This window comes from Capra hircus, assembly GCF_001704415.2.
Source record: "Capra hircus breed San Clemente chromosome X unlocalized genomic scaffold, ASM170441v1, whole genome shotgun sequence".
Classification (NCBI taxonomy): domain Eukaryota; kingdom Metazoa; phylum Chordata; class Mammalia; order Artiodactyla; family Bovidae; genus Capra; species Capra hircus.
Genome location: NW_017189516.1, coordinates 27,166,321 through 27,179,355, shown reverse-complemented (window position 1 = coordinate 27,179,355; position 13,035 = coordinate 27,166,321). Strand labels below are relative to the sequence as shown.

General features: G+C 34.7%; 1 protein-coding gene across 9 annotated transcripts in view; it reads right to left on the bottom strand.

Annotated features, from left to right (window-relative positions):
* Nucleotides 1-13,035, bottom strand: part of KDM6A (lysine demethylase 6A) — a 181,131-nt gene that overhangs the window by 43,840 nt on the left and 124,256 nt on the right. For 2 of the 9 annotated variants that reach the window (XM_018043771.1, XM_018043764.1), the window contains exons 10-17: nt 11,280-11,406; nt 5,938-6,036; nt 5,595-5,814; nt 4,901-5,035; nt 4,302-4,457; nt 3,643-3,738; nt 2,624-2,725; nt 1,579-1,974 (exon numbers count right to left, since the gene is read on the bottom strand). In XM_018043771.1, coding sequence (XP_017899260.1) covers nt 1,579-1,974; nt 2,624-2,725; nt 3,643-3,738; nt 4,302-4,457; nt 4,901-5,035; nt 5,595-5,814; nt 5,938-6,036; nt 11,280-11,406 — 1,331 coding nt within the window. The remainder of the gene's footprint in view (nt 1-1,578; nt 1,975-2,623; nt 2,726-3,642; nt 3,739-4,301; nt 4,458-4,900; nt 5,036-5,594; nt 5,815-5,937; nt 6,037-11,279; nt 11,407-13,035) is intronic. The other 7 variants (XM_018043765.1, XM_018043766.1, XM_018043767.1 and 4 more) reach the window with 7 other exon arrangements.

The following is a 13,035-nucleotide window of genomic DNA, read 5'->3' as shown; positions in this document are numbered from 1 at the left end:
TTTCCAATTTTCTGACCTATTATATTGGAATGCCCCAAGGCTCAGTTTTGAGTTCCCTTTTTTTCCCCTATCTATTCTCACCCCTTGGTGATTTCATCCAGTTTCCTTCATCTTCCCTAGTTTATCAGGCTAGCTTAGACTCCCGTTTTTCTCATACCCACTCTATTATCTAATCCTGTTGGCTCTACACCCAAATGTACCCAAAAGTTGACCATTTCTACTGCTGCCACTCTGGGTTGAGCCGCCACCATCTCTTAACATGGATTATAACAGTAATCTCCAAATGGGTCATATCATTAGTATTTTTGCCTCCTTTAGCCTATCCACAGTGTACTGGAGAGGATCTAGTCAGACCACCTCACTCCATTCAAACCTCCCTATAGTTTCCCATTTAACTCAGAATAAAATCCAAAATGTTTATACAATGGCCTACAAGGCTGAAAATGATTTAGCTAGCCTGTGTCCAAACTGGAACACATCTACCTCTCATCCTGCTCAGCCATGCTTTTGCCACCTTGATAATCACTAAATATGCAAAACACGCTCCAGCCTTAGGGCCTATTGCTCCTTGTTGCTCCCTAAATCTGAAACACTCTTATCACAAATACCTTCAAGTGTGTGGGCGCATGCTCAGTTGCTAAGTCGTGTTCAACTCTTTGTGACCCCATGGACTGTAGCCCACCAAGCTTCTCTCCCCATGGGATTTTTTTCAGGCAAGAATACTGGAGTGGATTGCCATTTCCTCCTCCAGGAATATCTTTAAGGCTCACTTCTATAACTCTTTCAGGTCTTTATTCAACTACCCCTTCCAGCAAAACCTCCCCTGACATTTCTATTTATTAATGCAACTCCTCTACCACCAATCTCTAGTACTCCCCAGCTCCATTTTCTAGTATATTATTCCAGAGAACTAATGGTAACATTACCTTATATTCCATATGTAATGCCTATTTATTATCTGTTTATGTACATGAACTAAGACATTTTAAAAAGTTCTTAGAAAAAGAACTTGTTTTAGTTTTACCAATAGTTAAGTCAAATATTTCCTTGTAGTAGACAAGTATAAGCAATTTGGCAAGACATATTCGCAACATTTCTTTTAAAAGCTCTTTGATCCTTCAGTCCTGCTTTGGTGCACCTGCTCCATGGAAACAATCCAAAACACAGGGAAAACTATGAGGATAAATATTCAGAAGTAAAAACTTTTCCTCCCACCAGAGTAAATACTTACCACTTAGAATAGCACTTGATCTAAGTAGGCAATATTTACAGAAATGAACTAAGAAACATTACTATAAATGCTTAAGATGCCATTGTAAACTAGCAGTGAGCTTTGGAGAATTGTATGATCTATTTTCTTTTTCTTTTAGAAATTTATAACATTACCTATGTGTGTCTTACATGAGAGAAAAAAAAATCTACACACAATACTGAGTCACAATGTAGTAATCACACTGTAGTACTATAAATGCTTATAAAAAGTTTCCCAAACTTTTATTTCTCCTCTCAACACGCATAAAATCAAGTAAAGACAACTATTATGTGAGAAGCCAACAAGGCAATTAGTCCTTCTGTTACCTGAGTGGAGTTAGATAGTTGGTTTTTCCACGGCTCCTCTGCGCTGCTGGTCAGGTTTGTGCGGTTATGAGGTAGAGTGAGTGCGTTTCGCTGCAGGTAAGGCACGTTTCCATTACTTCCACTTCCTGTTATGTGATTATTGCCTATCAAAATAGTGTCTGTACTTCCCAGCGTTCTTGATGTGCTACAGGGTACATGGCCTGCAGAAAAGGGTCCATTGGCCAAAGGCTGCCCAGGGCAGGCAGGGCGGACTCCTGGCTGAGACACGCTAGGCACTCTGGTCAGAGCAAGCTGTGACTGCTGGCCAGAGACTGAGTTTGTAGGCAGTGATGAGTCAGCTGATGGCCCGTTAGGAATTCCAGTAGATCGTACCTGTGTAACTCCTGTTTGTCTCATCTGTCAAAAAAACAAAACAAAAATAAATGCTGCCTGTGTGGCCCATAACGGACACAATCAGAACATGAAGATATGTAACAAGATAATCTCTGATTTTACCCTAACATTTAAATTCTCTAGGTTAAAAAATACCTTTTTAAGACAAGCAATTGTGTTTCTTCACATTTAGATTAGCTTCCTCAGAAAAGCAGGAATCTACTTAATATTAAGAAATATCCTTTTAGTAAATGACAAAAGAAATCAGTTGAAAATTATGGAAAAGAAATCAAATTTACAGGTCTCTTCCCCATCACAAAATAGGGTATCTTGAATTTCCATTTTATCACATTTGTATGCCAGATTCCCTGAGTTAAACAAACTTGAAAGAACCTTGCCTGAGTTTAGGATGTAGTTTGTTAAGTATTACATGCAAAATAACATGTAAATTAATAAAATACTAAGTCATGTTCAAAATCAAATTTATAGCTGTTTTTTTCCCCCTAAAAATCTCTGTCCATTATCAGTATTTTAAGAAGCACAGATAATTAGATCCCACTAAACACTAGTACAAACTAGAGGTGGGCATAAACATACTCTCTAAAATGATATTCCAGTCAACAAAAATATTCAAATGCTAACAAATTTTAGGGGAAAACAATGCTGTACACACTTGGTGTTGCTGCATTAAGACAAACTGACTTTCCAGCTGTTCCAGCATCAGTTTCTGTGCTGGATTTAAATTATTTCTATTTGCACGGAGCTGTTCCAAGTGCTAGAAGAAAAAGAAGAATACAGTCAAAGACATATCTAAGAAACAAGCTCATTATTCTAAGCAACCTTTCTATAAAACTCTGAACGCTGTCTAGTCAAAGATACTGATTTCTGACCAGTGGCAATCAATCCCAAGATGAAGTCCTTTAAGAAGTTTGAGAAAGTAAAGGAATAAACATTTATCTCAGAAGGTTTACTGTAATGGGATCTTTGAGATAAATGGGCATGAGATTTTACTCATTAATAATTATCAGGGTTTACACAGAAAGTTCTTTAAGCTTAAAAATGCTTTATGACAAGTACTCTCTAAGAAGCACTGTATGGAACAGGAGTCTGAAGAAAATCTGACTATCCAAAACTAGTAATTTGCCTAAGTAAAAGTATGACACCTACATAAAGAAACATGATGTAGTCATAGAAGAATTAGGACGCTCTTAATATACTGACATGGAAAGGTCTGCATAATACACTATTTAACAGTATATACAGCATTTTATCATTTGTATAAAAAGAAGAAAAATAACATAGGAGAGAAAGGAGATGAGTATTTGCTTGGACATGCATGACATCTCTTGAAAGATAGATAAGCAACAAGTTAATACTGGTTTTCGGTTAGGAGGGGAACTGAGTGGGTAGGGATAGAAGCAGGAGAATTTATTCTATATACTCTAAACTCATACTTAGATGGTTTGAACCATGAGAATATATCGGGGGGTGGGGCAGAGGTTAAGTGGGAAAAAAAAGGAATGAATTATCTCTATTACTCTGGTAAATGCGGGCTCGTTTCACTTATGTACCTATTAACTGAGTTTACTGCCATTCAGTTTTAAGAATTAATACTTAAAAAAACTTAGAACTTTAGTACCTCTACTTTTCTGTAATAGGAAAAGCAATCTGTCAAAAGCATGTTTTACATACCTGTAATTTCTGTGGTGTCAAACACCATGAATGACCTGGTTGCTGTACTGGAGGATGTGACACTGCATGGCCACTACTCCAATTATCAGAAGTATTCTGAGAAAAATTGATTTAAAAGAAAAATTAAAGAATATTTGGTTAAATCCACAGAGTTAACATAATGACTAATGGAGGTCAAATGACTATGAATTGGAATATTTACATATAAAAAAGATGTTATGACATTTAGTTCTTTTAAAAGTAATTTTACATGCATAGTAAACTTGGGAACTTAAAACTTAAGAAAATATTGATTCTTTAATTAGCCACCCAAAAAGGCCCACCCCTAAACTATGGCCCAAATGACTAACCTAAATACCACACTGTCCACTAGGTTTAATGTTAAGTTTATTTTAATGTCAGTAGAAAGTGATGATGAAAAGTTGTGTTGAGATCTTAACGGCAGGGAGATGAATAAAATGATTTGATGAATGCAAATTTATCCCTACTTTCCATATTTAATATGATACTAAGAATTTGGAATGAAAAAACTCAAGCCCTTCACTCATTGATGTCCACAGATTTAAAATAAAGGACAGGAGATGTTCAAACTGCACAAGTTCAGGGCAGTTAGGAATTTCTTTCTTGGCTGGGATTTTCTATTTCTCTAAAATATATACCTTTGTTGGACTAGATGTTCTTTTCCTCTTGGCAGGACTGGACAGGTCATCTACTTGGCTAGAAGGAATCATGTGTAGTGGCAAGGATTGCTGTGAAATTGGTGTCTGACTGAGGCCTAATACAGGTTCAGTATTTGGATGATGAGGTTTACATGCCTAAGAATCACAGAAGGAAGACAAAAATAGGGTTCTATATGTTCTTAATTCATTCCTTCAAATTATACAACTTTACAAGCTGCATACTTTTCAAATCTATGTGGACATCGCTGAATGGTAATTATTGAAAATCAAATGAATCATCAATGGAGTAATGTGTACCTTCCTTTGAAAAACTTGTTTCAAAAATTAAATAAACTGCAGCATTATGTTAAGAAATTTCCTTCAAAATCATGAAAATGCACAAAGGCTCTAAACTGGCACCCCAAAATTTCTTCCCATATCAGAGGGAGTTTTAATTTGATCTAAATTCCCTTCACAATTAAATCAAGAGTCTTTTCATTAATAAAAGCCTCCTGTGCTTAGTAAAATACGCTTGACTACTACAGATTGAAAAGAACCCTTAAAGCTGGGCACCTGCAGAACATAACCCAACTTCTCACCTGCTGTGCTGTGTTCATGGCACCCTGCCTGGAGGTAAGCTCTGCGGGGATTGGTAGGCTCCACGCCTCCTCAATACTAGGAAGTAATTTAGTTTTATTCTGTAGACTACCTTGTGGAAGGTTACACAACTGAGCCTAGGAAAAATTATGTAAAAAGCAAATTTAACACAAGCCTACTTGAGTAAGAGCAAGTCCACTAAATCTTCCTAAATGCTATAACTAATTGTTTTTAAGAAAATAGATCCTTAATTTGGGGTTTCAGAAAGATACTAAATATAATGAGGGAAACGGGAATATAAACCTTTGTGAGAATTAAAACAAAGCTGAGCTCTGTTTTCAGAGTTCTTATAGCTGTCTTCTCATGAAACTCCAAGCAAGAGTGAAAGACAGTGTTCGTGTTCTTTTCTCTAAAATGCTATGACAACTTAAAAATGTAGACAGTACATAGAAAAAAATTATGTAAATTAATATGCATTAACAGGGTAAATGCACAAAAGAGCATCTTTTAAAATACTGTATATCTTACTTAAAATGAAAAGTAAAATAATATTACAAGCTATGGTATGTTTACAAAATGTGGAAACAAGTTATAGACATCAAAACACAACTAGACAAACTTCCCAGCCACCCTCCTCCTGCCTGAGTGTCATGGGGAAACATGTGCCTTTAAAAAACTGCTATTTAAACATTTTACCTGTAAATACTTAATTCGTGCTGCAAGTGCAGAGGTATTACTACAACTTTTGCTTCTGGTTGCATTTAAGTAGCATTTAATGGCATCCTGAGGCTGGTTGCAGGATTCATAGAGTGTGCCTAGGTCCATCCAGGCTGCAGCATGGCCATGGTCCAATTGTACAGCACAAATATAGGCCTGTAAAGCATCCATAGGCTGATTTTGCTGTTGATATAGCACGCTGGAAAGAGAAATTAACAAAAAATAAGTCGACTAAAAAGAATGGGTTAGCTTTACAAAATACATTATACGTGATGCAACGATTGTTTATGAATTATACCATTATTTCTACACAAAGTCTTACCCTATTGAACACCATGTATCTGCACTTGCTTCTGACTTATCAATAGACTGCCTGTAAGATATAAAGGCATCCTGAACTTTCCCAATACTTGAATAGCACCTAAGAGGGGAGGGGAAAAAATAAGAAAATATGATTAACATGCACTGATTAATTAATGCACTGAAAGACTGTCCAAGCAAATAAAAATCTAATAAGCTAACAAATTTATGTGAAGCATGAATATACATGACAATAACACTATAGTTAACCCTTCAATAAGCTGTATTATAGACTATCTTTAGTGTTTAACAGTGCAGCATACTTTAGCACCTATTAAAATAGTTAAATGCCATATCACTTCAATACAATAATATTGAGAGATATATGCACACCACTCTACTTATACAACTTGATCTCTGGTTTTCCAAAGAGTAAGAAATTAGTTTAAAACCAAGAAAAACATTCCATGTTGGTAAGACTTGCTGAATCAGATTTCAGTTTTCCTTTCTTAAATAATAAAAATAAAGGCAACAGCTCTTTAATACATACAAGACACAAACGTAAGAAATAATATCAAGCCGACTATCAAAAATAGTATAAAACAGGATTGATTAAGCACAGTACTTAATGACTAGTAAGGGTAGCAAGGTATGATTAAAGTTTCAGAGAACTGCCATTTTTCTTAATGTAGATGTACCTGATGGATATATAAAACAGCAGCTAAAATTATAAAAATACAGAAATTATATTAATGTTTGGCACTAAGGGAAAAAGGAAAAAATAAAACCCAGTCCATCGTCAAGGAGTTTACAATTTAGCTGAGGATTTAAGACACATTATAAATAGCATGATGCCGTATCAAATGGCTACCACAGATAATAAGTGGTTTGAAAATTTAGGGTAGGGTAGAAGAGACCACACTACACACTACTGGGTTTAGGAAAGATAAGAAAGGAAAGGGCAAGAGTAAAGGATTGGAATGTGTGTAGATGCATACTGTTTAGATCAGTGATTTACAATTACCAGCTAGTTTACAGCAATTTGGTCAAGCAAACAAAATGGGACAAAAAGACATATACAAACATACATACATACATTTTCCATTAAACCAATATTTGTATTGTAATTGACTTACTCTGAAATACTACTGACTGAGTAAATAGCAAAAAAAAAAAAAAAAAAAAGTAAATGTCAAGTAATCCAAAAGTCTTTGAGAACCACCGAGTCACGCAGAGAACTTGAGAAACAGCATTTTGAAATGTTGCTTGAATAGCATGAGCAAAGCTTATATAAGTTGCATCTTATATCACATATATATATAGATATATCTTATATATATAAGATAGCATAGATATAAACTGTAGACAATTTTAAATCCAACCCAAGAATATCCCAAAGTTTCTTCTTCTAACAAGGGGAATGGCATGATTAAAGTATTTTATGGGAATATTTATTTGCTAACAATGTGTAGCAATAAACCAAAAGTGAAAAAAATTATAGACAGTAAAAAAGAAGGCAGCTATATTTACTGGCTTGGAATAGGCCCAAATAAGGGTGAAAGTAATGGAAGTGACAACAAAGAAAAAGAAGAAACAATAAACCAAAACACAGATAAAAACTCTGTGATAGACTGATTAGATATTCATGGGGGCAGAATTATAATTTAGTTTTTAAGTCTGACAAATGTGGGGGTGGGGGAAGAATGGTGATATCATTGACAAAAATAAAGGAGAAGGAGCTGGTTCAGAGAAGAAAATGATGAACGTGGTTTGAAATATGCTGATTTTGACATGCGATGTAGACATCAAAACGGGTAATGTTAAGTAAAGAATAGGAACTACTGTCCTGGTGTTTAATACTTTGAAGTGTAGAAATCAAGATTTGGAATTCATCCACCTGGAAGAGAGGGTGTAAGAACACAGGATACCTACCAAGAAGAGGTAAAAATAAGCCTGAAATGTGAAGTGAAGTAAAAGTCGCTCAGTCGTGTCTGACTCTTTGTGACCCTATGGACTATACAGTCCATGGAATTCTCCAGGCCAGACTACTACAGTGGGTAGCCTTTCCCTTCTCCAGGGGATCTTCCCAACCCAGGGATCGAACCCAGGTTCGATCCAGGTCTCCTGCATTGCAGGTGAGCTCTTTACCAGCTGAGCCACAAGGGAAGACCATGAGATCACTAATCTGGGGGTTGGGGCAATATAAAGAAAGGTGAGTGACAGAAACAGAGGCAATGTCAGAGAGTATCTGTAAACTGTTTTATGAGGAGAGAATTCAGGACAAGAGAGGATTAACAATGACAAACAGGGACAGACACCACAAAGAAAAGAAATGTTTACCCAACAGTAGAAAACATGCTCTGTTTGTTTTCTTAATTAAATCAAAGCCAATCTCAGATTTATAGAGCAAATTCACCTAACTGCTGGGAGGAATAAGCAGTAAATCCCACAACCTATGTTTTCATACTTGATTCCTACAAAGTGAAAGTAGGGAACCAATGTGCCCAAATACAAATTCCTCAATCCAACTATCAAACACTTTTCCTCTAATAAAACTTAAACAGGCTCCCGTGAGACAGCACTGTGTAACTGAAAAAGCTCTGGGTGTTGAAGCAAGGATCTAGTTTCTGCTCTGCTACTAATTACCTGCATGACTGTGACCTTGGACAAAACATTTGACCCCTCTGAGCTCCCTTTCTAAAACGTGCAAAATGACAAGGTTTACAGGGTGAACTAGGTGACCTCCTGGTCCCTCCTAGCTCTAACATTCTATAATTCTGTGATAACACAGTCAATAACAAAGCGCTAGTTTAACAGCATTACCACATTACACTTTCATTATGATATACACATGCCAAACGACAAACAAATGCAATCTTCAACACAGACCTGATGCAGAGATAAGTAACAAAGTGCCTCAGAATAGGGTCATCGAATCCCAATGACATTTGAGATCTTCCTTCAGAGCTTTAATAACTTCTAAAATCTAATTTATTTATAAATATTTTCTCATGACAAAACAGACTTGAAGCAACACATTAGAAGTCAGTAAAAACGGTAAGAAATGTAAACAAAGAAAGTCTAAAATAGTCCTCAAATTATATTATAGATAAAAAATACTGAACACCAACATGATAATCTTGAACCCCCAAACAAGTTAAATTGGAAGAAATATCCTTTATCTGAGAAGTCAGCAAAGTATATTTGGAAAATTCTATCCAGAAAGGTTCAAATAAAAAAGCATCTCAATGATTTCAAATGAAAAGCCACTTGTGGGGTAGGAGGACGACACACCTCCTATGGAATAGTGCTCACTGAGCTGAAAATTACAGAATTACTAAAGTAGTAATTTGGGGGAATTCCCTGGAGGCCCAGTGGTTAGGACTCTGGTCTTTCACTATGTGGGCCCAGGGTTTGATTCCTGATCTGGGAACTAAGAACCCACAAGTGGTGTGGCAAAAAAAAAAAAAAAAAGTAATTTTTGATATTTCAAAATTATATATTAATTTTATATGCATAGAATTAAGAAAAAATATATTAAAAAGACATCCACACTATTATGCTATATTAAACTACTAATCTTTATCTTAGATCTAAAGAAAAATACTTTCTGATACACATTCCTTTTAATCTATATTAACAGAAATTTTCATATATAAACATTAACACTAGAGGCAATGACTAAGCAAAACCCTACTCTGTAGTACTAGAGCTCCTTTTTGGTCAATATACGAAGCCTCTCACTGCACAATACTAACAGTAATAACAGCAAGCTCCAAAGGCAAATGGTGTTCAATTAGATCATTTATCTCATTTACTAAATAGCCATTTACCAGGTAATAAGATACAAAGATGGTTAAGATTCAGTTTCTACCCCAAAGATCTTTAACGAAAGAGAAAGACAAAGTTTGGACTCTCAAGCTTTACTAACGAGCAACTGAATTTAGATGACTTTATAAGCCTGGCAAGGAATTAGAAAATTACTACTAAAAATAGCTACTTTCCCACTAAACTATTATAAGATATTACTAATGAATAATAAAAAATTTTTGAAACATCTTAATATTATTCCCTGTCATACAAATATACTTTGCCAAATTTAAAGGAAAAAAATGAAATACTAAAATATAAAATACTAGAATACTAAAAATTAATGTGACTGTACAAAATACTAAAATTTAATGTGACTATATGGCTAACTCAATCAAAGTAAAATACTCCTACAGAAAAAAAGAATGGGAAAAAGTTTAAAATTAAAACAAAACAGGGTAATTTCCAAAGAAAACATAAAATTAAAACCTTTAGCATGGGAAGGTTACATAAGAGATCTAACCCAGGGCTTCTCAACCTCTGCACCACTGACATTTTGTACCAGGTAATTTTTTGCTGTAGAGAACTGTTCTAGTAGCATTTTCCATAGTTGTGATAACCTGAATCTCTCTACAGACATAATGAAACATCTCCTATGGGGCAAAATAGCGCTTCCCATCCACCCTACCACCATTGAGAACCATCAATCTATTTCTCTTATCAACAGAAAGCTGAAGCCTCAAAATGTTTAATTGTTCAATCCAAGATTCCACAAGTAGTAGCCAAGACTTGAATCCAAGTATCTCAGATAACTCCTAGTAGACTGATCTTTCTACCATACTGCAAAAGCTAAAACCAATTAAGAACTAAAATACAATCAGATAACGGTCCAAAAATATATTTTATCAGAAACATATACATGAGATATATTTCAGATTATCAGTAAGCAAAATTCAGACATTCAAAGTAGAAGAAAAGTTTATAGACTTGCAAAAAATTTTTTTCCACTAATGTCACTTCTCCTTTCCAACAAATTGAATAATAGTGTATCTATTTTCTCATTGTAAAACTTCAAATACAACTATGACTTGAAATCTACTATTAATGTCCATTCTATCTAAGGTAAATATCACTAATCAAAAGGATAATGGGCAAAGTTCCACTAACTACTGGTAGTCAGCAGGCGGAATGAAAAATTAATTCTCTGTTCTATTTAAATAGACATATGAACACTAGAAATCAAAAGGAAAGGCATTTAAATACCTGACTGAATAATTAGTATCTGCTAAGAGTTTTTGAAAACCAGAAATAATTTAAGTCAAATGAAAATCCAATAAGCAAAATAGGAAATATCCTGATGGACCAGATGACGGTATAAGAAAACTATCACATTCAGGAGTTCTTTTCTTTTTTATCTAGAAATCTTCGTTATAGAATATTTAAAAGGGAAAATATACTGATCACATTATTAGTAAACAGATATTTCAGATAATTCAAAACTCTTAGCTGCAATAAACAAAAGCAAAACCTGAGTTTCTGATAAATCAGTCTTACCTTCCAAGGAAATACCAGGACTGGCCAGAATTAGGATCTGCTTCCAAGGACTTTTGGAGATACTGAATAGCATAGCTTTCCTTGGTGGCTTTATCTCCCAGGAGATCCACAGTATGATGCATCCATCCTATAGTAAAAGATTAAAAATATGTACATAAATGACTTAATTACTCTACTACTTAAAAGAATACAGAGCAGAAACAAACGCATAAAAAAATACTCTGTTTAGTCAATTTATTCATTTAGCTTGGCATACACACTCCTGAAATTTAGAACCGTTAATTCTGTCCTAAAAAAGGTTGCCTTTAAGGTTCAGTCAAAGCAATGAAGAACTTTCATTCCAGAGAAATTAAAACAATTTTAAGTACTGACTTGTCACTTAGTAGATTACAAACTACAGTTCTATTCTTCTCTAATTTTTGTATTTGAAAAAATTTCAAGATACAAAACAAAGAATATAAACCTTATTTACTGTTTCATGTAAAACTTAATCTGCATTTAAAAATCTCTATTAACACAATGTTTATTTCCAAGGAGTAAATATAAAGCTGTATCATCAATGACAGTTCAGAGTAGAACACACAACATACAATCCTACCTTATTGGCACTGGCTACATATATTCACAACTCATGTAAAATAAAAATTACAATCATTTGACAATTTTTTTTAAACTAGAAGACTATAAGAAAAAGTCCATTCAAAACGCTGCAAATAAAAATGGTACAAAATGGGTAACACAAATCTTTACTAAACAAATTTAGATAGTATACATAATCTCACTTATCTGTGGAATCCAAAAAAGTCAAATACACAGAAGCAGGGAGTTGAATGGTGGTTACCAGGAGTGGGAAGATGGAGGAAATGGGTAGATGTTGGTCAAAAGAAACGAAGTTATATAGGATGAGTAAATCTAGAGAACTAACATACAGCATTATGACTGGATGAGAGAATAGATTTGAGGTGCTCTCACCATAGGGGGAAAAAAAAGGTAACTGTGTGAGGAAATGGATATGTTGGACAGCATGACTGTAGCAATCATTTCACTATGTACAGGTATATCAAAACATCATCTTGTATACCTTAAATAAAACTGTTATGATAAAACAAGCTGACTATGTAAGTAATCAAAACACTAGATCATGGAATACTAGCACATGGAATAATTTGACTTAATTTGCCAGGGAATCATATTTCAGTTGTGGATCAATTCAAGTTCACAAAATCAGCTGTTTTTCATGTATAGTTCACAGTACACAAAACAAACAAGGACCCTTATTTTCTGATATTATAGTTGCTGCGCTCCAAATAAAAGAGGGCTGAATTATCATGTTTTATGGAAATATAAGTCAATCACACCCTTATTCATCTGTTCCTCCCTTACCTCTCCTACTATTACTACTAAGAACAGGACCTAGAGTAACAGACTCTAAAAGGAGTTGCTTAAGCAGCAGTGACAAGCAAGTAGGAAGGATTGATGTGCAGGCATAAATTAGCCTCAATAAGGGGAAGTATTTTCCGTTTCAAAACCATGAAAAGTTTACCTATACAGTCAGCCAAAGAGGACAGGTTTGTGTGCATTTTTGCTACTGACACATTCTTCAGTGCAGCTAAAATGCATAAAACCTTATTTATAAATAATGTGAATTTAAAAAGTTTATTTTCACATTATTAGCTGAATGAGTAAGCTATCTCAAGGCATCACTTTGTTCTTTTTACCTAAGAACACAAAATCTTTTTTGCTGTACTAATAAACT